At 40.7% G+C, this 27625-nt stretch overlaps 1 protein-coding gene across 1 annotated transcript in view; it reads left to right on the plus strand.

Annotated features, from left to right (window-relative positions):
- COMT (catechol-O-methyltransferase) overlaps positions 1–27625 on the plus strand; it is a 216393-nt gene that overhangs the window by 128879 nt on the left and 59889 nt on the right. Inside the window, exon 3 of the mRNA XM_044068700.1 lies at positions 12356–12549. Within this exon, the coding sequence (XP_043924635.1) occupies positions 12356–12549 (194 nt within the window). The remainder of the gene's footprint in view (positions 1–12355; positions 12550–27625) is intronic.

Below are 27625 nucleotides of genomic sequence, written 5' to 3' on the forward strand. Positions count from 1 at the left end.
TTTGTATTCCGTTAGCTTAACAAGCTGTATGCCTCTTTACCTTTATGTCAGAAGGTACTTCCTTATTGTCACCTTGTTTGGGAAATTACTTATGTATTCTACTCGGACTAGCTTCGCTGAAATTGGTTCTAACAGCTGAGATTGGTGAAACCATAGGAGCTTTTATGTCCTAGGTTCTGCTGTGTTATATTAGCTTAACCAGCTGTATGCTTTTCTACCTTTATGTCAGAAGGTAATTCCTTCTTGCCACCTTTATTGTTGGAGATAAATTATTCTACTCAGACTAGGATTGCTGGAGTAAGTTTTAACAGCTGAGATTTGAGACACCATAGGAGCTTTTATGTCCTGGGTTCTGCTGCCATCTAGTGGCATAAGTAGGGAACTACATGATTCACACTGGTTTGGAATTAAGGATGGCTATAAAAATGAGATGGACGGCCTTGGGGTAGTTCCTCGGGTGTGCTGGCCCTTACAGTGGGTTTAATAAAAAAAGACATTCACTGTTAAATACTTCAGTAACTTAACTGTAGGCTATCGCCTACACTGTGAGCTTGAAGGAAGCATGTCTAGGTAGTCCAAATGTAGGTTTCAGATTGGGTTTTCTTGGAGTGCAGTTGGGTGGTCTTTTAAGTTACTAGATTGCAGGTGGGGAGATGGCCCGTGTCGCAGCACAAGAGAGACAGAGAGAAAAAACTGTATAAAGGCTGCTAGATTAAAATGTTAACTGGAGTGGGTGAAAAATGTTGGTGGGGTGGGGTGCAAGTGAGTGACTGAGTGAGTTGTGAGAAGCAATACAAATTCTAACACAGGTATATAATTGATAAACTCTAGAAACCCTGACTGTGAGCCTCATACAATATGAAATACCATTTAAAAAGCACGTTTATAGGTGTAAACTAACACAGAAAAAAATCATCTTCCATTATTCTTACTTAAGAAGCATTTAAAAAGCATGTTATTAGGTGAGAACTAACACAGGAAATACATCTTCCAATATTCTTGCTTAAGAAGCACTTAAAGAGCCCATTGTAGGTGAACTAACACAGAAAATCACTTTCCAATACTCTTACTTAAAAATATTCTTACTTACTTTCCAATATTCTTACTTAAAAAGCACGTAGTAGATGAAAAAATTAGCATAGAAATATCAGCTTGTACCCTTCTCTACAGTAACTTAATTGAGTATACTCTATAATATCTCTCAATGTATCCTGGAACGCTTAGGCATCTGTATATGTGCTTCTGTTTTAATGATTTAACTGTTGCTTTCTGTTGAGAAAAATGTGTAGGCTTTAATGTCAAGCTAAGGCATTGCAGCTTAGCTGCAAATGTCAGCAAGTCCAGTGTAGAAGAAGCTGAAATATCAGCGTTAGTTACCTTTAGAATATGTTAGCGTTGCTTAAAAGAATAAAAAGCCAACTTCTGCAGCACAGTAACGTTGAAATCTCTGTGCCTGTCTATTTCATGTTCCAGTTCCCAAAGATTTCAGATGCTTTTTAAGATTTTGTGTGTGTGGTTTACATTTTCAGTGTTGTGCTTTACCTTTTGAGTTGTCAGCAGCTCCAAGAATGCTTACAAAGGGCATAACACGTGTAATAGCTTATTGCAGAGACTGCAGGGCATTCATATCTTTCCATATTTAGACAATTTCCTTATTTCTCCAGACTCTATGACTTGTCAAGAATTTGTTTCTTGCATAAAGAACTTTTTCTCACTCTAGGACTTCAAATGAATCTACAGAAATCTTTTGTCATTCAGTCCCACAAGATAGCGTTTTAAGGATGTATAGATACATCTTTAATGATGGTGTGTGATGTTGTCAGTTTTCATTCTATCCTCAACTGTTGGGTTCGGATCCGAACCACAGATCTGGCTTGGCCATTACTAAAGCTCGGGGTAACCAAAAGCTCTTGAACTTCTCCCTTGCCCATAATGCACCAACCCCTGACATATCTCAGATCTTGTTTGCTGAGTTACAAAAAGACGTGGTCAATCATAGCTCTCGAGTTTCCTTAAAGATAAGTATAGTTTTTCTCTCTAATCTGTTTAATCTTTTCTTATATATTTTATTCCCTTATCCTTTTTACATTATTGTATTTCTTGTTTACCTTTGTTGGTAATCCATTATCCTCTTTTTATATATGTTTTACACGTTAGTGTAATACTAGTTAACCATTGTTGATATTCTTTCTATAACTATATAAAAAAAAAAGGTTTTCTGTCTTACTGCTTTTCTGTTGTCACAAGCATGTCTGAGAAAGGACCTGCTGGTTTTAAAAAGTGTCTGAAATGTGGACAGAAATTGCCTATTTCCGATGCTCATACACTTGCTTTTATTGTTTAGACCCTCAACATCTTCAGGAGGATTGTTTTGTTTGTCAAAAACTTCAATCCCAGGGCTCTAGTGGATAGGGAAAATAAGCTTATCCTTAAAGGTTTATTGCCATCCTTTTTTGGTAAAGTTATCTCTGGGGCTCAGTCCCCTAAAACTAAAGCCAAGGAGTCCCTGTCAAAGTCTCCTAAGGTTTTGACTTCGTCAACTCCTTCCTCTGAGCCATCAAGGAAGAAACTGAAGTATGTTCTAAAAGCTTCTTAAAGTCCCTCTCCTCTCCTTAGGATCTGAAGAAGAAAAAATTGGTGGAGCCTGTGGCCTTAGATCCAACAAAGAACCCCCCCCCCCTGGATCTTACTACTTCAGATCTGATAATTCCTCCTAGGAATGGATATTTTCTATCTTATGATCCAGTGCCTTCCAAACTTCCCTCCTCTTTTTATGGAGAGGCACTGATCCAGGCTACTTTCCCTTGCCTCGACTCGTTCATTCAGAAGTTTGACTGAGGAATATGTGGACAGAATGATGAGGAAGTTTCTCAGTGCAGATTCAGATGAGTGTTATGCCAGCTCCTACCCCCTCCATTAAGTCAATTTACTACACCACCACCACCACTTCTTGCTCATTCTTTGAACTCTCTGGTTGCTTCAGCGACTCTGGATCTGAACCTTCTGGTTCCATTTGGCTTGGATCCGAAGATAGCTTTGGATCTGAAGATAAAGTTATCTCTGAGTGCATCAGCTCCAGTATCCTCGGATCTGGATGACTCTCAGAGCCAAAGCTTCCTTGTTGTGTCCAAAGCATTGGACTTGACGCCAAAGGTTTCGGAGCTATCTCTGCACCTCAGTGCTTTGCCACTGAATAGCTCGGCTCCGACTTCCTCCTCGGGGAGCTTGCTTTTGGGGTAGAGGGAGGCAGAGACCCAGAAGCCTACCTTCTTGGAGATGAGGTCTTCTTTCTGTCCGGAGTGGTCTGCCTTCCAGGTAGTGATGAGATTTTTTTTCTGCTGCGACAGGGTGGACAGATCCTATATTCTTGGATCTTCAATCCAGTTTCTAGATGTCTCTGCCCTTGGAGCCACATTATTCTATGCCACAGGGACAGTCAGCTCGAGACTCCCAGACCACAGCAGTGTTTTTCAGTCTCTTCTGACATCTCACCAGAGCATCCCACCAAGGAAGTCCTAGGAAGAGAAAGTGCAAGAGGAAGCACCTGGACTCTCCACAAGAGTCAGTTCCTGAGGATACTGATTTCGATGAGGGAGAATGGTCCCAGTGATCACCTCCAGAAGATGTCTTATTTGGATACATCCTTGAAATCCTGAAGCAAAGAAATGGTTGGACCTCCAGCAACCCTTCACTGGAGGAATCAGTATTTTTGAGGGGCTTTGGAGATGGCCCATCTACCTCCTGGGTTACTCCATCTGCTGATGAGCTCATTGATTTGGACTTTCAGCTGGTATGGAAGGAGCCTGACTCAGTTGAGCTCATCCCTAAGAGGCCAGACTGGATTCTGGCTCTACCAGTCAGGAAGGAATTTTGGAGTAAGAGGTTGCCCGTGGATGCCATGATCCTGGCAGTGGCAACCAAGAAGAAACTTGATGATGAAAATTATTCTGTTCATCCCCCTAACAGGGAGTCTGGGATGATGGACAGGTTTGGGAAGTATGTCTAAGTGTCAGTGACCTTAGCTTTTGGATCGCTGAACTATTTGGCACATTTTACTAGTTTACAAAGAGAATTGATGAAAGAACTTTCAAAATCCCTTTCAGGAACCGTTGCTCCTGAGGCTCTGTCCTCTGTGGACTCTCAGTTGGCTACCATCCACACCATTTGTAATTCATCTATGAGGCTTATTTCACATGCAGCTGAAGGTGCCTCAAGGGCAGTGGGTTCAGGGATATCCATTAGGAGGCATTCCTGGATGCACTTATTTGATTTTGCGGAGCCTTTCATGTCCTCATTCATCACTGCACCCTTTGACAGCAGTTCATTGTTTGGACACATTATCCAAATGTGAGAAGGATGGAAAGACCCTCTCTGCAGTCGGCATACATTTTGCGACCCCTCAAAGATCCTTTTCTAGGAATCAACGAGGTGAAAAGAAAATGTGGTTCAGAAAGTCCCAGGGTCTTGGACACGCATGGAAAGCTTCCCTAGGGGCAGAGGGGGGAACTCTAATTGATAACGCCATCCTCATGGCAGAGGAGGCCTGCAGAACCACAGGTCCAGAGATTCTTTCTCTAGTAGACCCTATTGGCGCTCCTGAAAGGAGGCCCGATTTGTCCCCCTCTGGAGGCAATTGGGGGACACCTATTCCTGCACTAGAGAGCCTGGCTAGATATAACAAGAGATACTTGGGTGCAGAGGATTATTTCCAGAGGCTGTATAATTCCCTTTTCCCTTCCACCCCCATCTGTATGCAAAATTCCCGGTGTTCCACCTAGTCAGAGGAAAGAAGCAGCACTAGAGATACAAAAGCTGGTAGAAAAAGAGTCATCCAAGAGGTTCCACCAGAGCAGATAGAATTCGGAACTTAATCAAGATTCTTTTTAGTGCCAAAGAAAACAAGAGACTGGAGACCACTTTTGGATCTCAGCACTTTGAACAAGTCGGTTCAACATACAAAGTTTTGGATGGTCATGGTTCAGTCCATTCTACCTTTCCTAGGCAAGGACAACTGAATGTGGTCAATAGAACTTCAGGATGCGTGCTTTCATATAAAGATGAGTAGACAATCCAGAATGTATTTACTCCTCCTGCTGGGAGCCAGTCACTCTCAGTTCTGAGCACTGCCCTTTGGGCTCACCACAGCCCCCAGGGTGTTTACCAAATGCATGGCAATGGTAACAGCTCACTTGAGACTGCAGGTATTCTGTGTGTTTCCTTATCTAGATGACTAGCTCATTACTGCCTTGACCAGGCATTTACTAAGAAGAGCAAGAGATCAGGTACCAGATTTGTTCTCATCTGGGGATAACAATAAATTATGAGTAGTTACAATGAACTTATACTTAAGAATTCATAGGAGTAGTCTTCAACACAATATCAATGTCAGTCTGTACTCCTGAAATAGGAAGAGAAACTATCAGATTCCAGGTCAAAAAAATAACTCACAGTACCAACATTTCATCCCTGTTGATCCTTCAGGCCTTGGGGGTCAATGTCAGCTGTCATAATCTTAGTACCTCTGGCAAGATTTCATTTGAGAATTCTTCAATGGATGCTAGCAACACAGTGATCGGTTCTTTACCAGAGCATGTCAGCACAAATAAGAATTACTCAAGCATGCAAGGGATACCTCTGGTTGCTGATTCACTTTCAGTCTACCTCAGCTGAAGGCCATAGTGACCACAAACTCTTCCCAGATTTGTGGGGGGCACATCTGGGGAAAACAGTCCAAGGCAGTTGGTCCCCTGAAGGTGCCAACTTACTTATAAAAATCTTAGAGATGAGAGCAGTTCTCTTAGCATTGCAGATCTTCTAGGATGCTATCCCTTTAGGGACAATTGCAATCCATACAGACAATATGTCAGTAGTTTGATACATCAACAAAGGAGGAGGGACCAAATCTTACCTTTTGTTTCGAGAAGCACCCAGAGTGTGGCAAAGGGTGATCTCATCCAACTGCTTTCTCATAGCAATGCACATTTTGAGGAAGTTCAGTGTGATAGCTGACAAATTGAGCATGTCCATTCTTTTACCTCACGGGTGGTCTCTCAACATGAAAGTGGCAGAAATAATTTTCCATCAATGGGCCAGCCTTGCTGCGAACTGTTTGTTTCTCCTCCAGACAACAAATGTAGCAGCTTCTTTGCTCTAATCTCCCCTCAGAGGGAATCAGAGGGATGCTCTACTTCACGATTGGCCCCCTGGTCTACTTTATGCTTACCAGCCAATTCCCCTGATTTTGAAATTTCTACAGAAAGCTGCCAGGTTGAAGAGCAAAGTCATCCTTATGGCACCTTACCGGCCTTGTCAGATTTGGTTTCCCTTCTTATGGCCTCATCTACTTTGCCAGCCTTGGATTCTGGATCTGATTCCAGATGGTCCTGTCCCATCTAATAGATATGGTTCATTCAGATATCTTAAACGTCAAGCTAACAGCATGGGTTTTACAATTCTTTTAATAGCCAGACAACCCATGCTCTCTTCCCCTGTCTATCCTATACTTTTATCTTCCCATAAACCATCTACAAGTAAGTTTTATACAAGTAAGTGTAAAAGCTGTTTTTGTTGTGCTAGGCACAATGAAAGCACATTGATCCCTTTTTAGCTTTCATAGATAACATACTTGAATATTTGCATTAATCTTTAAAATGAGGGGGAGAGCTCTTCTACCATTAAAGTTCATTTGCAGCTGCAACCTGGGTTAATCCTCATTACAAACTGGATCTGATCTCAAGGGGTAGAGCAGCCTTCTCAACTGTGCTCAGGAATATCCTTCCTTAGAGTCCCCCTGGGATTTTAGGTAGCTGGGGACTCTGTCCCTACAGTTGAGGATAGAATGAAAATTGACATCAGGTGAAGAAGTTATATACTCACAGTAACATTCCATTTGTGTAGTCCATTTTCATTTTTCCTCAACTTCCTGCCCACCAACCCTTATTACAACAGACTTTTGGAAGAACAAGATATTGTAAGGACACCACTGCCAATGATTAACTCCAGATGTAGTTCCTTAGTTCCTTCTGTAGGAGTTATATTTATGTGTGTGTGTGTGTGTGTGTGTGTACATTTTATATATATATATATATATATATATATATATATATATATATATATATATATGTGTGTGTGTGTGGTTTTGCAGAGCCCTTTAAATCCTGTTTCATCAGTGTTCATTTTGATGGATCTTCCCTGTTTGGGCCCAAAGTTAAAGACATACTTTCGCAAACTGAGAAAGAAAGACCTTGTCTGCTTTTGGAATCCTTCTCTCTGCCCCGGTAAGAGATTTCTCTAAAATTCAGTGTGGTGTAGTAAAAAGATATGGTTCAGAAAATCTCAAGGACCTTTTCTGGACTCGCGTGGGCATTTTTTCTTCCAGAGGCAGAGGGGGGAAAACCTGGGCTCCCAGCTGAAAGTGCAGATATCTTCGAGAGCACCTGTTTATTTTGATGTGATAGTATGCATCTTGAAGTTCTATAGAGGATGCCATCCTTGTGGCTGAGGGGGTCCGCAGAACCAAGGGTCTCAAGATTCTTTCTAAGACGCACCCTTTCAGTGCTTCTGAAAGGTTGCCTGACTGTTCTTCTCTTGAGGCAGTCAGGGAGTGCCTCCCCTTGCACCCAGACACGTGGACAGCCATCACAAGTGATTCTTGAGTGCAAAGGATCATATCCAGAGAATACTTCATTCCCTTTTCACAAAACTCTCACAAAAGAGACCTGTCCCTGATGTTCCACCCAGTCAGAGGGAGGTAACAGCATTAGAATTCCAAAAACTGCTTGAAAAGAGAGTCATGCAAAAGGTCCCACCAGGTCAAGCAGGATCTGGAATTTACTCAAGGTTCTTTTTAGTAAGAAATAAGGGGACCTCAGACCAATTCTGGATCTCTGTCATCTAAATTTGTTTGTGATGAACTCCAAATTCCATACTGCGATGGTTCAGTCCATTTTGCCTATTCTACAGAAGGATGACTGGATGTGCTTTGTAGAGCTTCAAGATGCATACTATCGCATCAAAATAAACAGGTGCACTCGAAGATATCTTCAATTTCAGCTGGGAGCCAGTTATTACCAGTTCTGCCCTTTGGTCTCACCATAGCCCGCAGGGTGTTCACCAAAAGCATGGCAGTGGTGGCAGCTCATCTCAGACTGCACAGATTCAGAGTGTTTTCTTATTTAGAAAACTGGCTCCTTTCCACACCAACCAAGCATCTCCTAGAGAAGGCCAGGGATTACTTACTCCAGTTGTGCCCATTTGTAGGGTCACAGTAAATCTTTCCAAGCCCCAACTTCAACCAGTTAGAGTTTTGGAATTTATAGGAGCCAGTCTGGACACAAACAGTTCACATTCTTACCTCAGAGCAGAATTAATTCCCTAAGATTGCATGCAAGACAGATTCTAAACCATCCCTATCCTCCTATAAGGCTGGTTCTTCAAGTCTTCGATTCAGTGGCTGCAGTGATCACCCCATTACCCATGGCTTGCTTTCATATGATAATTTTCCAATGGACCCTGTCAGTACAATTGTGATGCTTAGGCATCTTTTAAAGCATCTTGTAAAGATTTTGTGAGCCTGCAAGGATTCCCTACTTTGGTGGATCCAGTCCAATGAGCTTTGTCAGGAACGGCCATTTATCTTTCCTCCCCCAAAGGCCACGCTGACCATGGACACTTCCCATTTGGGGTGGGGGGCATTTCTTAATATGGACCCTTCATGGTACATGGTCTCCAGAACAGACCAATTTGCATGTCAATGTCTTCGGAATGAGAGCGGTCCTATTAGTGTTGCAGGCCTTTCAGAGCTGTCTCCCTCTAGGTACGATTGCAACCCAGACAGATAATATGTCACTGGTTTGGTACATCAACAAACAGGAGGACGCAGATCTTACCCCTTTGCTGAGAAGCAATGAGAGTGTGGCAGTAGCTGATCTTCTTCAACTGCTTTCTTGTAGCAGTGCACATTCCGGGGAAATCCAACATCTTAGCTGACAAGCACAGCAGATCCATCCTGATGCCGCACGAGTGGTCTCGATCGCGTCAGCATTGCTGTGACCTCTTTGCCTATCCCCTAAAAAACAAGTGCAGCAAGTTATTTGCCCTAATTCCCCCTCTGGGGGAGTCACCAAGAGATGCTCTAGTCCACGTTTATCTCCCCTTCCTTTGATACCCAAATTTCTCCAGAAAGCACAATGGTTGAAGAGCAAAGTTATCCTCTTTGCTCCCTTCTGGCCTCAGCAAGTGTGGTTCCCATTCCTATGGTCTCATCTTCTATGTTCACCTTGGACACAGGACCTCCATCCAGATCTACTATTGCATGCATTGGGGATGATTCATCCAGACATTCAAGGTCTCAAGTTAACTGCATGGATTCTCCAATTCCGATTATGGCTAGACAGTCCAGGCTTTCCTCGGCAGTTCATCAGGTGCTAGCCTCATCTCAAGAACCTTTTACCAGAAAGATTTACAAGAGTAAATGGAAGAGAGTTTTATACCGGGCAGGACAAAGAAGGCTGGATCCCTTGACAGCTCCAGTTCCTGCTATTTTAGATTTTTTGGCTAAAGTTTTTCAGGGTACTGCCAGTTTCTCCACCGTAAAAGTCCAGCATGTTACCATCTGTAATTACCACATTGGACATAATGCCTTCTCCCTAACTTCTTCTAAAATTTTTAAGACTCTTCTGAGGGGTACTCTTCTGCTTAGACCTCCAGTAAGAGACCTTACTGTTTTGTTACAAACTTTAATAAATAAATAAATAAAATTCAGTTCCCGTTTGAATCTTCGGCTAAGTTAGGCCTAAAATTTCTGTCTTGGAAAACAATTTCAATTTTTCTTGTTGCTATTACATTGGCAAGGCGAATTTCTGAACTCCAAGCACTTTCTTCAAAACTGACTTATTTGATCTTTCACAAAGACAGAGTGACATTATGTACAAACCCTTCCTTCCTCCCAAAACTTGTTTCCGAGTCTAATACGAAAGCACACAAGGCTGAAATCCAAGCACCTCTGGAACAATGTTGAAATGTTGAAATAGAAGGAACCACAAGTTGAGAAATATAAAAACACCAAGTATTTAATAATTCCAGTAACAAAGAAACGGTTAGCGCTTTCGTTTGAACAGGTTTCAAACTTCATTCGACAAACTGTTTTCATGCATTCACCTTAAATACTATAACATTTACTTCTATTGGTTAAAAAAATGTCAGTCATCATAATATACAGCTGAACATAAAACTGTTGCCTCATGTAAACCAAAAACTATCAGCGCTACATTAAAAACAATTTAATACAACTAATATTCAAAAAGAATGTGTGTATAATATATATATATATATATATATATATATATATATATATATATATTTATATGTGTGTGTGTGTTTAAATATGTATATGAATGTATAGATTAATGTATAAAACTATATATTGTTGCCAGTTATCAAACAACCTTATTTTTGTTGTTATAAAAACTTTTTTCTTTCAACTGCTTTTAGTTTCAATATGGCCGAGATAGAAGTGCGATAATTGATGCCAGGCCAACTATCTGCTTGAAAGCGGATTTGCCATTTTAACTCATTTACTTCCAATTGTAAACCCCAAGGCTTCTTTTCATCAGTAGTAACTTGATCAATTACTACAAAGGAAAATTTGTGGTTCACATTGTCAGAAATGTGTTTGGCCAATGCATTATTCAGATTCTTTCCTAATAGCGTAGTCATGCTCATAGATTTTTGACTTAGTTTATGCTCAGTCTTTTCTATGTAGAAACCAGAGCATGAATCGCACATGGCCAAATACACCACTGCTCTGGAATTACAAGAATATTTCCCTTTTATCTGGTGTCAAATATTTCTAATAGTTATATTATCAGTTACTTTTACCATATGACACCATGAACAAGCTCCGCATGTAAAAGTTCCTTGTTCATTTACATGAAGGGGAACTTGTCTATTCTTGAACAAATCCTTAAAAGTATTACCTCTTCTATATACAATAGCTGGTTTAACCCCCTAAGTGCTTCCTTATGTTAGCATCCTCTAACAAAATTGGCCAGTTTTTTTTTTTTAAATGGAAGTTAAAAACTTAGCATCCTGGCTGAAAGTTATAGTTAAGGCTTTCTGAAAGTCTGGAGGTTGTTGTGTGGTATCACTGCTTAGATCTACCATAGTACTACATTCTATGGTACTTAATGTTCCCTGATACCCACCATTATCTGATGCAAGTGGAATGGTACCTAAAATAGGTTGAAAATAACCATTTAGTCTCTTGGTAATAACTTCCATACTTAATTGTTTCCGAGTCTAATGTGAATCAAGTAATCAGTTTACCAGTCTTCTTTCTAAAATTTGACAAAAAGGGAGAATACATGCTACATCTTTTAGGTGTACCTAGGCAACTTTGTTTTTACCACCACAGAACAAAAGGATTTCAAAAATCTGATCAACTGTTTGTTTTCTTTGCTAAAAACAAATTGGGAAAACCAGTATCTAAAGTTACCTTAGCTAAATGGATAACAGATTGCATTTCATTTGTATATTCTCTAAGAGGTGTGTCCTTACCTAAGTCTCCAAAGGCTCAGTCAACTAGTTCCATGGCTACATCATATGCTTTTTTGGCCAGAACTTCAGTTGATGACATTTGTACTATGGCTCCTTGGTCCATTTCCCTTACTTTTATTGCTCATTACTAGTTGGGCATCATATCCAGAAACAGGGCTGCTTTTGGCTCCATGGTTCTTCAGAATGTCCTTCCATGAGGGCCACCCAAGATTATCATAGCTGGGGACTCTGTCCCATACATTGTGGAATAAATGAAAATGACAACATCAGATATTAAAGTTATGTAGTCACCATAAGTATGCATCTGTGTTATCCATTTTCATTCTTCATCATCTCACCTCCATTCCCACTATCCTTACCCTTTGGGAGTAACCTGATGAGGTATATGGGAACCATTGTTTCCAGTGTGAGCCCCTCCTCTGTCTCTATCCTGTTTTTTTGTTATAATTATGATTAAGTATTTATGCCTTCTGGCACATTTAGCAGCTTAGCAGCAGCAAACTGAGTTTGAGGTAATCTGGCAAGTAAGGAGCATTATGGGTAAAGGGAGGAGCTAGAGAGTTGGATCCAAGAATCTAAAGAGATTAGCCGAGTCTGATCCAAGACCCATATGTTGAGGAAGAATGAAAATGGATAACAGATGCATACTTATGATGATTACATAACTAATTTTTCCTTTTCTTATTGAGGAAAGGGGGTGGGTATTTTTATTGTGTAAAAAATTCCTTCTTATAAGATAATTTCAGGATTTGATTTGCAGTGAGATGCATTATCTTAGTTTTAACTGCTTTTGTTGCAGGCTTAATTTTGGACCAGGTTTTGCAGGCATGTAACCCACACACAGTGCTGGAGCTGGGAACATACTGTGGCTACTCAGCTGTTCGAATGGCCTCTCTTCTGAAGCCAGGTGCTCGTCTGCTTACTGTTGATATTGAACCCTACCACCTAAGCATTGCCAGACAGATAGTTGAGTTTGCTGGTGTGCAGGAAAAAGTAAGTTATTTCCTACATGTGGATTTTGTATGGAAAATGCTGTACTTAAACTGAATATGTGTGTGTCATTGTGTGCATGCTTGGGGGGGGGGGGGGGGGGGTTGAGCTTGTGTGAATTTTGTTTCACAGTTCTACAATGTAATCCACAATAAGTTCTCTGATTTGCAGTAGGTGTTATGACCAGGGATGTGTAACTTCTGGATATTAGGTAGATGCTATATGTCTAAATCTGCAAAACTATTTTTGATTAATCATGTTTAGCAGTAAGCTGGAATGTGCATTGTCTTCGTCTGCACAAGAATCTTATGTTTGCATTTCTGTGGCTTAAATGGGTCCTTGGGCCAGTTCTCTTACCTCTTGATCAAATGTAAAAATAAAGAAAGTAGTAAGTAATTCACAGCAGAGTTTACCAGTTGCCGGTTTAAGGTCCTGTATCTGTTTGTAAGAGATGCAGTTTTAAGAACTCTTTGAGTGGCCTGCTGGCAGAAACTGCATGTATTGGTAGCATACTTAAGTATACTTAAGCATTATTTATTAACCCTGTTGCTTCTACTACTGTTAGAAATATTTGGGTGTCTTCATCTCATATTGCTCTTGCTTCTGTCTGCATATCCTGATGTTCATCGTGTTTCACTGTTGCAGTCATGACTGTAGGGTTCTCCTCTGCCGGCAGGCAGTCCTCGGTCGGCCAGAATCCCAAAGTCTGGGTCTGGCGTTGGCTGTTCAGCCGTGCTCCCTGACATCAGAGCACCAGGAGTATAAAGCTGACAGCTGACACCATGTTCTCCAGTCTTTCTTGCCGTGCGGTGATAGTTCGCATTGCCGGTCGGCTGACTCCTGACAATCTTTTCTGAACAAACTTCAGTCCGAAGACTTTCTTCTCCTACTCAAAGCTAAGTACCTTGTTGGGGAAACTTTTTTTTGCTCCAGTCCGATGTCAGAAAAAGTTAATAATTGTATTTCATGTAGGAAGCAAATACCTCATAAGGATTTTCATTCTTACTGTATTCCTTGCTTAGGCCCTGACCACGACGTAGCTAGTTGTCGGTTTTGTGCTAGATTCAATCAACGTACAATTAAACGAAGGTACGATTTTGCATTTCATTACTTCGGTAGGTGTTTTAATTACAAAATGTCGTCGGATACAGTTCCGGCTACCGGAGTTCACAAACGACGCAAGGACAAAGAAAGGCCTCCGAGGTCCAAATCTGACGATATCGTACAAGCAGAGCCAGCTTCGGGTTTGGCCGTCGTCAGTGAGGTGCTTTTGCAGCCCCTGTCGTCAGCCATTTCGGAACCGATGGCCGAAACGGACTCCCATGAGGAGCCAACTAGGCCTTTGAATATTTGTGTTGCAGGACCTTCGGACAATGCTCCTTCGGATGGGTCCGGAGCCGCTGTGCAGGTACCGGCTTCCGAAGGGGTTTTCAGGCCTACTCAGCTTCTAATAAAGGCAAAGACAAAGGCAAAGCCTGCAACACAGGCCTCTTCTGATCCGGCTCCCAAGTCACAGAAACAGTTACTTAAAATGGCGGAGGACTTACTATGATTAGGGGTTCACATCCCCCTCCAGACAAAAGGCCAAGGCAGGAAGTTTATTATGACTCCTCTGATCAGGCTTCTGTTTCTTCAGTTTCTTCTTCTGTCCAGGAATTTTCTTTCCCTCCTTATGAGGATTCTGATGCTGAGGAATCCATACCTTCAGCTTCTCCCCCTGAGGATTTCTCTTTTGGGGAAACTTTGCATGAAATGAGGGAACATTTCCACTGGGAAGGACAGGAGTACTCGGAATCTAGGAAAAGACTAAGGGATTTTCTTCTTCTTCCCCAACATAGACCCCTGGCTATTCCTCCTATTTTGGATATTGTGGATGATGCTTTTTCGGAGACTAACTTAACCCCTGACTCTTTTCCTCCAGCTCCTGTTAAGCCTGACCGATATTACAGGGTTCCTGATTCCCACCAGTTTTTATACAAGAACCCTACTGCTGACCCTGAAACCATTCCTCAGGGTCCTAAGGGAGTTAAGGCCGCTTCTGCTAAAAACCCCATTCCCACTGAGAAGGATTCCAGATCTTTAGAAAGATGGGGCAAAAAAGTGTACACTTCTGCTACTTTATCTATTAGGGCTTTAAACTGTCAGTTTCATATACTGAAATACCAGCAATTTCTCCTGTCTGTTTTAAAACAAAAGCTAACCTCCATTTCCGCCTGTGCAGATGATAAGGAATTACATGACTTAATGCATGCTACTGAACAAGTTGGGAAGCATGGTTTACACTGTGGATTTGATGCCTTGGAGGCTTCTTCTAGGGCTGCTGCCTCTGGCACAGTAATTAGAAGGCATGCATGGTTAAAGGAACAAAATTTGCCAGATCAAGTAAAAGCTAAATTATTGGATGCCCCTGTTCAGCATAATGTTTTGTGTGGATCTAAAGCTGAAGAGGTGATTAAAAAGATGGAGGACAAGGCAAAATCCATGCAAACAGTTAAAGATTTCTTACAAGTACAGCCACCCAGATTTAGTAGGAATTGGCCTACAAAAAATTGGTCCTTTCCCAACTCAGACAGGCCTCAGAGGGGTAGATACAGACGCTCACGAGGAAGGCCTCAAATACAAGCCTCTTACAGACCAAGACAGTGGACTGCTTCCACCCCTAGGGGAGGAGAGGACAGGTCACAAGCTCATAGGAAACAGACTCAATGACTCCCTCTGTTGGGCTGCAGGAACTTCTTGCCTGGAAGCCCCTCTCGGAGGAAAACTTGCTCTTTTTCACCTAAATTGGAATCATATAACCCAAGACAAGTGGGTTCTGGATGTGGTTTCAAGAGGTTACAAATTCCATTTTCATACCCTACCAAGGCCAAGCGGATGGCCAGATCTTCCAAAACATCAATGGACAGAGGCCTTAAACCAGGTGGAAGCTCTTTTGGCTATGAAAGCCATAGAACTAGTTCCCCTTTCAGAGATGGGACAAGGCTTTTACTCAAGACTCTTTCTAGTCCCCAGGAAGCAAAATTCATGGAGACCCATTCTGGATCTGTCAGTCTTGAACACTTTTCTGGAGATACCAAAATTCAAGATGCTAACTCTACAACAGCTACTTCCAATGCTGACCAAAAATTCATGGATGGTAACTTTGGATTTAAAGGAGGCATATTTACACATTCCCATCAGGCAGGAATGCAGAAAATACCTCAGGTTCAAGGCCGGATCGAGGCACTTCCAATTCTCTGCGCTGCCCTTTGGATTGTCTACTGCGCCCAGGGTCTTCACCAAATGCCTGGCTAAGAACTTAAGACCTCGTAGATCTCCTCCCATTGCTGCTTGGGATCTCAACTATGTTTTGGAAAAGCTCACCTTGCCTCCTTTTGAGCCTGCTGCCTCTTCTGACATTAAGTTTTTATCTTGGAAAACAGCCATCCTGTTAGCTCTGACCTCTGCCAGGAGAGTTTCGGAGTTGCAAGCTCTCATGGCTGTGGAACCTTATATTATTTTTCATCAAGACAGGGTGTCTTTAAGGACTAATCCTACTTTCATGCCTAAGGTGGTTTCTAAAGTGGCTTTAAATCAAACTATTCACTTGCCAACTTTTTTCCCCACTCCTCAAAATAAAGGGGAAATGATCTTACATTCCTTGGATGTACACAGACAGCTACGTTTTTACCTGGACAGAACCAAGGACATCAGAAAATCAGAGCAATTGTTTGTTTCTTATGCTTCAAGTTCCCAAGGTAAAGCCATTTCAAAACAGACCATTTCTAAATGGATTGCTCATGGAATCAGATTTTGTTATTCACACCATGGAAAGCAAATCCCAGGGAGTATATGGACTCATTCCACCAGAGCTGCTGCCACTTCAGCTGCCTTCCTCAGGGGAGTTCCTACCAAAGACATTTTGGAAGCTGCATCTTGGAGTTCAGTGCATACTTTTTCAAAGCACTACAATCTACCTCTCTACTCTAAGTCCAGGGCAGGCTTTGCTTCTGCAGTCTTGCAGGGCCTTTTAGCCACCCTGTCTTCTTTATGACCACCTCCCTTTCATTCTGCTTTGGGATTCTACCCTATAGTCATGACTGCAACAGTGAAACACGATGAACATAGTACAGTTGTATACACTTACCATAAATGTAGATGTTCGAGTGTCTTCACTGTTGCAGTCTGGGTTTCCCTCTCTCCTGTCCCCTCTTATTTTTACTTTTGTGTGGTTCCTTTTTTCACCATTCTTCTGAGGTGTATTTGCAAAGGATATGGGACCTTACTCATTTTGGGACTCCTGACATCTGGGGCAAGAAAAACTGGAGAACATGGCGTCGGTTGTCAGCTTTGTACTCCTGGCGCTCTGACGTCAGGGAGCATGGCTGAACAGCCGACGCCGGACCCAGATTTTGGGATTCTGGCCGACCGAGGACTGCCTTCCGGCAGGGGAGAACCCTACAGTCATGACTGCAACAGTGAAGACACTCGAACATCTACATTTATGGTAAGTGTACACAACTGTACTTTCTTTTATAACTGTGTCTGTCTCAGTATGTAGGATGCTATATAATTAATAGGTTAGCTATTTCAGTTATTAATGATACCTTTGTCCTTTTTTCTTTAACTACTACATCTGGTTTTCTTGCTTCTAATTTCTTAACTGCTGGTATTAGATGATCCCATGTGATCAGAATTTCATTTTCAGTTGCTCATTTTGCTGCATGTCTCTAGTGCTTCTTAGCTACCTACATGTTGTAGTGTTTACACAATTCCCATTGTAATAGTCTTACCACATTGTTGTGCCTTCAGTATACAGACACTCATTTTTGAGTATATTACACCCAGTAACACAATGTACAACTGTTTCTCTGTTTTTTTTTCCTGTAGACTTTGTCATTTGCCATTCACGTAACAAAACTTGATAAACACGTAGTTGTCCCAGGAGTTGTTTATACTAGCCACTATAATTGTGGGTTTTCCAGTTTTCTTTACTTTCTGACCTTGTTACAGTGTAAAGCCATTATTTTTTATGACTAAGGAAAATTACTTTTTTGCTGTAATGTCTTTTAACATATACAGCAGTTGCTAAAATATTCCTCACCTCACATTTAAAACACCCCTAATTGCATGCGGTACAAAATTGCTTTATAATATAATTTTTAGTTTATATCATGTAAAGTGTTGTGCAGATATTAATAAGAACAAAAACTGTTTTACTTACAGTTACGTCATTCCCTTTAGTGGCCTTCTAAACTCTAGTGACATTCAGTGGGGATATGCTTTACAGTTAACACCATACAGTGGGGTATATGCTTTATAGTTAACACCATACAGGTGGGTATATGCTTTACAGTTAACACCATACACTGGGGTATATGCTTTATAGTTAACACCATACAGTTGGGTATATGCTTCACGATTCACCCACCAGATTAACACAGTCAACTAAATTATAATCTTTTCTCAGTCATGGGTTCTTGCACATACTCTTCTTGTATCTAGTGGGATTGATGCTTTATAGTCTCCCATTTATTCAATAATTTTGGTGTTGCTGACCATCTCCATCTCCTAACACCAGTCTTTGATTCAAGTTCAAGATTCTTCTGTTTTTTCTATTCAGCTATTTGTGTGTGTGTGTGTGTGTGTGTGTGTGTGTGTGTGTGTGTGTGTGTGTGTGTGTGTGTGTGTGTGTGTGTGTGTGTGTGTTATTATCTCTCAGGCCATTAAAACAATGGAAATGGTTTCACTGGCAAGCTCTCTCTGAACATAGCTTCCTGTTCCTCTGACAATAACAAATCTCCTTCTGCTTGTAAGTTCACCTTTTGTTGCTTTTGTTGATAAACTGTATTATTTCCTACTTAGCCTGTTGTGCATCAGAAATGTCTACAAGGGGGTCCAAGATGGTACACACTGATCAGCAGCTTAACTTCAGCTCTCCCAATGTGTAAAAGAAACTAAGACATAAGGCCAGGAACTCTACCACATTTTTGCAAATTCAGTTAGTCTAATAAGTACACTGTCTTGATGCCAGCAAAGAAGAAACTGATAGACCCTGAAAGAAAATCAGCTAGAAAAACTATTTCTGTTAACATCATTTCTTTAAAACTTTTCATGGTGTAAATTATATGTTATATAGTAATGCATTTTCAGATATTATTGTATGTAATAAAGATAAACAGATGATTTTTTTCTTCTTTTTAGTATTAAGAAATCTAGGCATTACAAAGTAAAAAGAGAAAAACATGCTAGGCAAAAGCATGCTTAAGCTAATAGGCTGCAATCTTGGTTTGTTGAGATGGGGGATGAGGTGAAAAAGTACACAGATCATAATATATGTAGAGCTGTTGTGTTTTCTCTTACTTATACATAGATAAATGTCTGGATTAAGGCCCCTGGCTTTATCTAATAAGTTTTAAGTGGAAACAAGTAAATAAGAGAACACTGAATGTAATGAAAAATCTTCTTTTAGCATTAAATGTTTAGCATGACTTTAGAAACCTGCAGCTGATTTTTTCCTTTGCTTCCATGGAGGCAAGCTGATTATAGGGAAATAAAATGTCAGAACACTAGTTTCTTTGAGGTTAAAAGTTAATGTTTTCTGAAAGAATGCACGTTGTTTTTCACATCTGGAGGAGAATGAAGATAAAACCAGAACAGTCAGCAATTAGTGTAAGTGGGAACAGTCTTAGCATTGATAGGCATTATCTGACCTAAGTTTAAGGTTATGTGCAAAGCTGTGTATTTGGGTCAGTTGTTCCTCTTGTGAGGGTTTATTTATTTGTATTTTTATTTACTTATTTATTTATTTATTTAACATTTGTTTACCGGGAAAGTCAGACTAGGACCAAGCACATTTTCAGCAGGGAGAAAGACTCCAGATGCATGTCTTTCAAATGTGTGAGGAAACCGGAGCACCCATTGGAAACCCATGTAAACTGTGGGAGGACATGCAAACTCCACAGAGAAGGTACAACAGCCAATAATCAAAATGGAGAACCTCTTGCTGTGAGGCAGTAATGCAAACCACAGCACCACTGCGTTGCCCAGTATTTGAATGTGTTTTGTATTAAGTTAATAGGTTGCGCATTATTTGAAGATGTGTGTTTATAGTAAGTTAATTAGTTGTGGGTGTTTGTTTTTAGGGTTTTCATTAAAACAAAAACTCTTGCAAAACATGACATCCATTCAAATGGAGAGGACAAGAAACAACTGTATAAAAGATCAACCTGCCAAATATTAGTGGGTGCATGTATTACAAAAGTTGGGCATGGACATCTAAAAACCTGTCAAAATAGGTGGAAATAATAATCTGTTATCATAATGGCAACACTTTCCATGTTGGAATGTGAATGGTCTGACAGGTACAGACAAAATGGAAAGAGTATTGAATTATATTAAGAAATGACGATAGCAAATAGCAATACTACAGGAAGCACATTTGGAAAGAATTGAGCATGTGAATTTGATAAAGAAGATATTTCAGGATAGATATTCAGCAGAGTGTCACGGATAAAGGAAAAGAGGAGTATCTATACTAATTGCTAGATGAGCTCCAATAGTGATAGAAGTGGAAAAAATGTAATGGTAGATTTGTGGTAGTAAAGGGTTACTGGCAATGGAGGAGGATTATGCTGGCATGTGTTTGTATTCGGGTCTGTATTATATCATCGAACTGTCACTTCAACGAATGCCATTTCATTGGAAATGCCATTCATTGAACCCTCCCTCATGAGTGGGCTGTGGTCCCACATCCCCAGGTAATTATATATACTAACTCTGAGATCGCATTACAGTGGGAAAGAGCAAATTTCCTGATCCTTACCATAATGTGATTTCAGTAAGAAAAGTTTGATGAACGGCATGTTTGACAGAATGCCGTTTGAAATGCCATTCGATGAACTGTTCTTTCAGTGATATAATAGGGACCCTTTATATTCCACCTAAAACTTCTTATGAAGCTGGAAAAAAATGGGAGAATTAATCGGCTTAAAGAAGGGAATATTACTTATAAGTGCAGCTGAAATTTGATTTCACACAGTGAGGATGTATCGCTGGGCATAGAAGGGAAACATAAAAAAAGATAGATTTCTGAAAATATTTGGTATGAAAGAAGCAAATTCAGTGATAGGAACCGGAGAGAATTTGCATATTCCCCAAGGTACATCAATTGGGCTAGACTAGACAGAAATTTTATTTAACAGAAAACTACAAGTTTAATTGAGAGCTTTGACACACATCCAGTGACTATTTCAGATCATCTGCCAGTAAAATCTAAGATAAAAATGAAGGGCAATGAAGTAAAAATGAAACACTGTTGCCACCCACCTGACTGTTAAAATTAGAGGAATTTGGGTAGTGGAAATTATTTGGGAGTTATTAGGGAAGATATAAATTGTAGCTAGTTAGTGGGATAAAATGAAAGGAGCTTAAAAATAGGTTGAGAATAAAAGAAAAAGTTATGGTTTAGAAATAACAAGAATTATTTAAAGCGGCTGACAAAGGTTATATTATTGCAGATTAAGGAAACTCTTACAGAACAAGAAGAAGTGCAACTGCAGAGTGCTAAAGAGAAACTAAGGAAGAAGCTGGATAATATGCATGAGCTTAGAAAGATTGCTGTTAAGCAACTGTTTTTTTTGATAATGCCAGAGCACAAAAACATTTAGCACAATGACTTAAGCAACAGAAAATAAAAAGGGTTGTTGCCAAACGTAGAGAACCTATAACAAGAAAAATAATCATATATGCTGCAGAGGTATTGGGGATATTTCAAAAATTTTATGAGACTTTTTATAAAGCAGAGAAATGTGAAATGAAGAAAAAGTACAAAAGAAAATATAAATATTCCAAGGTTAGAGGCAGATGACGCTCAGCAATTAACAGTTAAGACAGGAGGAGATGAGATAAAAATGGTGATGTGTAACCAATCTGCAGGAATGTCTCCAGGAATAGATGGTACTCCAGTGAAAGTTTGGAAGCTAGGAGGGAAGAAAATGATAAGGATCTGGAAAGTTTTGCTTAACAGGATTAAAAAGGGGGGGGGGGGCAACATCTTGGAAAAAAAAGCTGTGGTGTCTGTAATACCTAAAGACTGTAAAGACCCATCAGATACAGCTCTGTATGGGTCCATTTCAATTTTAAACCATGATTATAAAGTCTTTGAATGTAACGGCTGAAAGAATGGCAGAGGTGTTGATATATATGGATCAGTGGGTTTTTGTGGAGGGAGGAAAACATTTGACAGCATTAACACATTAATGATGATCCAGGTGGAAGCAGAATGTAAGAAAATACCACTATTGTTGTTGGGTCTTCATGCAGAGAAAGCTTTTGAGAGAGTAAGCTGGGGTTTTATGAGTAGGGCAATGGAAGCATTTGCATTCCGTGATACAATAATAAGGTTAATTAGGAGGATATATGAGGGATTGGAGGCAAAAATCAAAGTGGGAGGGTCCATCTTTTTATGCTGCCTAAAAACAGGAACCAGGCAAGTGTGTCCTCTTTTCCATTTGTTATTTGCTTTATATTTGTAACCATTGGCTCAGAAATTCAAGGATATAATTGGTTTGGTAGTCAAGAAAATTGTCTTTGCAGCCAGTATTATTTTGTACCAGATAAAACCAGAAAAGGACATATTAGTTTCAAATTTTTCCAGCATATCAAGTTAATGAAGATAAAACAAATGCTGTACCTGTAGAGTATGTACCCACACATGGACTGGTTCAGCAATACCCATATTTATTAGGACATGATGAAATTAAGCATTTAGGAGTGTGGGTTAAAAAGGATTCTGTTATGCTAGCTAAGGATATGTGGGAAGAAGCTAAACAAAATATTATACACAAACTGAGAAACTGGAAGCTCTTCTTTATGGATATGGATAGCAAGATACGAGCAGCAAATATGTTTTTAGTCCCTCTAGTTTTATACCCAGGTCAGGTGTATGTTTTATCAACCAGAGGAGAATTTGTAGATAGTAATTATTAGAGTTGCAGGATTTTATCTGAGAGCAGAAGAGGGCAAGAGTCAATTGGGATAAGCTGATCCTTCCGGTAGAACAAGGTGGTTTAGGATTACTTGATTTGAAGGGAAATTATAGAGCTATGCAGTTAAAACGCAAGCAGAAAGCTACAGTTGAGATTGGAAAAGGGATGATGATGGGGGGTGGTTTCAAGAAAAAGAGAGAGTAGAATTTTGGATGCAGATCCTTAAGGAGAACAAAAATACAGTAGAGAATTGATTATCCGAACATCAATTATGTGAAACATGAATTATCAGAACCAGCCTTCAAAAGTTTTTTGGGTTGGAAAAATCATAAAGTCTGAATCTTTAAACATTATACAGATGCACTTCAGCATGTTTTTTGAGCTTTTAGTCTGCTTGTGTATGAAAATTATTCTTTATTGTCCACTGGAATCGTTGAATGGTTGAAAAGTGTATTCCTGTGTGCAGAAAGAAACAAGATTTTAGATGTTTTTTATCCAGTTCAATTATATGTTTGATTATCCGAACAGTTTGATTATCCAAACTACCCAAGGTCACAATTAGTTTGGATAATCGACTCTCTAATGTAATCATATAAAATATTATATACATAAAGTAACAGTATTTTAAGAAGTAAGACAACATGGGAATGGAGAAAAGAGATTCTACCAATAGGATTGATTGCAATTAAACTTATAGGGAATAGGCAAGAGGGGGGCTGGAATTTACTGGAGGAAACTGACAAAGACATCAAGGTACTGGGAAAAATAATTTGAGAGGGAAAAGGTAATAGGATGAGAAGAGGCCTAGAAGAAATTTGGACTGTCTGATACAGACTGCATTCCCTATCAGGGATTGACACCGGGGAATAGGCAAAGAGAAAGGGATAGGGGAATCTTAAGTGAAAGACCTGTTGTGGTAAAGTTTTTAGGTGAATTGAGAACAGAAGCTGCTGTTTAAAAAAGGGATAATTAGTAGGGCATATAAAATATTGCATAATAACTATAGGAATCGATCAGAGGAGACTAGAAAACATTGGGAAGAAAGACTGAATAAGTAATTCACAAACAAACAATGGGAGGACACATATATGGCTCCCAAATATGTAACAAAAGTCTAGAAGAATTCGGATTTTTGCTTGGAAGTGTTTGTATAGGTATTTTTATACCCCAAGCAGACTTCAAAAGAATTTTTCTTCAAGTAGATGGCAAACATTCAAGGTGTGATGGGGAAGTAAGAGGCAAATGAGAACATGTGTTGTAGGAGTTTAATGAGTTGACAGACTTCAAAAAATTCCTGCAGTCTACTCTGTCAGAAATACTTGGTGAACAAATGGGTGTAACTAAGGACATTTTTTTTTTAGCTGGGATACAGGATCTGAATTGCCTAGACATAGTAATGCCTTTTTAATTCTCGTGGCTGTCAAAAAAGCACTTATTAGAAAATGGAAATCGGATTCCAAATCAACCATATTTGAAGTAGTTAATATTGTAACAGAGATAAAAGAACTGGAAGTGAGATATTTAGAAAGGAGTAGGAGCAACCTACATAGACAAATCATGGAAATTGTGGAAACCGTCCATGCGAAAAATGTTTTGAAGGAGGAATGGGGTTTAAGAGAATACAGTAACTGACCAGCTTATGTAATGTTAGATTGATTATGTTCCACAGAAGATTATCTGTGATTATAACTGTGAACATGTTAATGTGGTTTGTTTTACTTTATATAAATAGTAAATTCCACTCCTCCAGCTGGTAACATGTAGGCACCAATAAAGGCAGTCCCAAATCACACTCAAAGGATAAATCCAGTGGACGACTCGATAATGTGTAAAGTTTATTCCGCAGTCAAACATTATTGAGCCGTCCATTGGATTTATCCTTTGAGTGTGATTTGGGACTGCCTTTATTGGGGCCTACTTGTTGCCAACTGGAGGAGTGGAGTTTACTAGATGTTCTTCGTCTTCCATTGCTGCAGTCCTGACTATTGGGTATAGTCCGCGTCCAGTCGGCCCGAATACCAGAGTATAAGGCTGACGTCGGTCAGGGCGCATTAGACTGACGTCAGTACGTCAGAGTACTAATGCGCATGACCGACGTCATATCCTCAGTCTTTTTTGCCGCATGGTCCGATGCAGAAGCAATTTTGCGAGTGCAGGTTGGCGTACTGAAATATTTCCGAAACCGGAGTTTCAGACCGAAACAGAGTTGGCTAAGTACCCCGTTGGGGAACATTTTGGTTTTTTCTTGCCTCAGTATTTTACCGGATGTCAGAAAAAGTGAATAACTGTATTTCTTGTGGGAAACAGATACCTCATAGGGATTATCATACCTTGTGTATACCTTGTTTAGGGCCTGAGCACGACGTTGTTGGTTGCCGCTCTTGTGCTAGGTTTAACAAACGCACTATTAAGAGGAGGTTAGACTGTGCCAGGTTAGTGTTTGGGAAGCGTTGCAATTATAAAATGCCGTCGGATGCTCCGGCCGCTTCCTCCAAGAAGCGCAAGGATAAAACAGTGAAGCCTAGGGTTGAGGAACCGGCAGTCCCGGACGTCGGTTCTTTAGAAGGCTCAGTGGAGCCGGAGGTTTTGCCAGGAGTTTCCATGGAGTCCCAGGCAGAAACTATACTCTTACAGGATGTGCCTTCTCAGGAGGTAGGCCAGGCTGAGGGGGCTTCTCAGGTGACTGTTCTTCCCTCTCTTCCCAAGGTAGTTAGAGCTTCTCCTTCTGTTACCAAAACTTCTTTCAGAGGTAGGCCTAGTTCAGCTTCAGTGGGGGCTTCTCCTAGCATTTCGGGTTCTGTACCTAAGAAACATATGCTTAAAATGGCAGAAGATTTGATTACTATGATTAGGGGTTCTATGCCCCCGCCTGATAAGAGGCCTAGAGTGGAACCGGAGTTTGATAGTTTTGAACAGTGTTCAGAGGCTTCAGAATCTTCTGTGGAAGATATGCAGGAGTATCCCACTTATTCTGATTCTGATGTGGATGATTCCACTCCTACAGCTTCTCCGCCTGAGGATTTCTCATTTTCAGAGACTTTGCATTCTATGAGGGAGCACTTTAAATGGGAAGGCCAGGATTACTCTGACTCCAGGAAAAGGCTTAGGGAGTTCTTGTTTTTACCCCAGCATAGGCCTTTAGCTATTCCTCCTGTGTTGAATGTGGTGGAAGATGTTTTTGCAGAGGCTTCCCTGAACCCTGATTCTTTGCCTCCTGCTCCTGTTAAGCCTGATAGGTATTATAGGGTGCCCGAAGCTCATAAATATTTGTTTAAGAGTCCTAGGGCGGACCCAGAAACTATTTCTCAAGGGCCTAAGGGTGTTAAGGCTTCTGTGGTTAAAAATCCTGTTCCCACTGATAAAGAGGCAAGGGCTTTGGATAGGTGGGGAAAGAAAGTGTATACTTCTTCCACTCTAGCCATGAGAGCTTTGAATTGTCAGTTTCACATGCTAAAATATCAGAATTATCTCCTTTCGCAATTGAAATCTAAGGTGGATGCTTTGGCGGAAGGTATTGAGTGTAAAGAGTTGCTGGATTTGGTTCATGTGTCTGAACAAGTGGGTAAGCATTCTTTGCAATGTGGTTTTGATGCTGTACAGGCCTCCTCGAGGGTGGCTGCTACCAGTTCTGTTCTTCGCAGGCATGCCTGGTTGAAGGATCAGAATTTAGCTGAGCATGTTAAGACAAGGATTTTGGATGCTCCTTTACAGTCTGATGTGTTGTTTGGATCACCTGTGGAAGCAGTTTTAAAGAAAATGGAGGACAAAGCTAAGTCTATGCAAACTGTTAAAGATTTTTTGCAGGTGCAGCCACCGAAGTTTAGTAGAAATTGGCCTGCTAAGGGGTGGACATATCCTGCTTATGATTCTCAGTCTAGGGGTAGGTCTAGACGTGGTAGGGGCAGGGCTCAAGGTTCTTTTAGGCCTAGAACAGGGAGTTCACCTGCTCAGACTTCTGGTGAGGGCAGGGGTCAGTCCTTTCGTAAACAGACCCAATGACCTGTCTTTTCAGCTGCCAGCAGATTCACGTTTGGCAGCTCCTTTAGGAGGAAGACTGTCTCTTTTCAAAGAAAATTGGGATTTAATTACTCAAGACAAATGGGTGTTGGATATCATTCACCACGGTTACAGATTTTATTTCCATACAATGCCCCCTTTCAAAGGCATGCCAGACGTTCCTCCTCCACAAAGAAAAGAGGCTCACAAGCAAGTTTCTCAGTTACTTCACATAGGGGCCATTCAGCCAGTCCCTGTATCAGAAAGGGGCCTAGGATTTTATTCTCGCCTGTTCCTTGTACCAAAGAAGGGAAACACGTGGAGACCAATTTTGGATTTATCTATCCTCAACACTTATCTGGACATTCCCAAGTTCAAGATGTTGGCGTTACAACAGCTTTTACCTCTGCTGGGCAAAAATCACTGGATGGTAACTTTAGATCTCAAAGAAGCTTACCTTCATGTGCCTATAAGGCTAAGTTGCAGGAAGTATCTGCGGTTTCGAGCTGGAAATTCTCACTATCAGTTCTCTGCATTGCCCTTTGGCTTATCTACTGCGCCCAGAGTATTCACAAAGGTTCTGGCTCCAGTGATAGCTTATTTCAGGCTTCAAGGAATTCAAATCTATCCTTACTTGGACGACTGCCTGATTCTGGCTCAAGAAAAAGAAGTTCTTCTACAGCACCTGGAATATGTTATCGCAGTGCTAAGATGCCTAGGGTATTCTGTGAACGAAATAAAGTCCAGTCTAGTACCCTCTCAAGACATGTGCTTTCTGGGTGTGAGACTGAATACAGCAGCCCAGATGGCCTTTTTAACCCCGGACAAACAAAAGAGTCTGTCACTTTACTTCCATCAACTATCTCATCAGTCCGTGCTGACTGCAAGGACAGTCCTTCAAGCATTAGGGTTCATGGCATCTTGTATTCTGGTGCTTCCCAATGCCAAACTGCATATGAGGAAGTTACAATGGTATCTCAAAATGTATGGACACAGCACTGCCAGGATTTGGACACTGTCATTCAAATAATACCTTGCCTTCAAAAGAATTCTTGTGGTGGGCTCAGGAATGTCACCTAAACAAGGGACTCTCTGTGACCCGGCCAGAGGCAAGT

The sequence above is a fragment of the Protopterus annectens genome, chromosome 4.part0, assembly GCF_019279795.1.
Source record: "Protopterus annectens isolate FY-2018-M chromosome 4.part0, PAN1.0, whole genome shotgun sequence".
Classification (NCBI taxonomy): Eukaryota; Metazoa; Chordata; order Ceratodontiformes; family Protopteridae; genus Protopterus; species Protopterus annectens.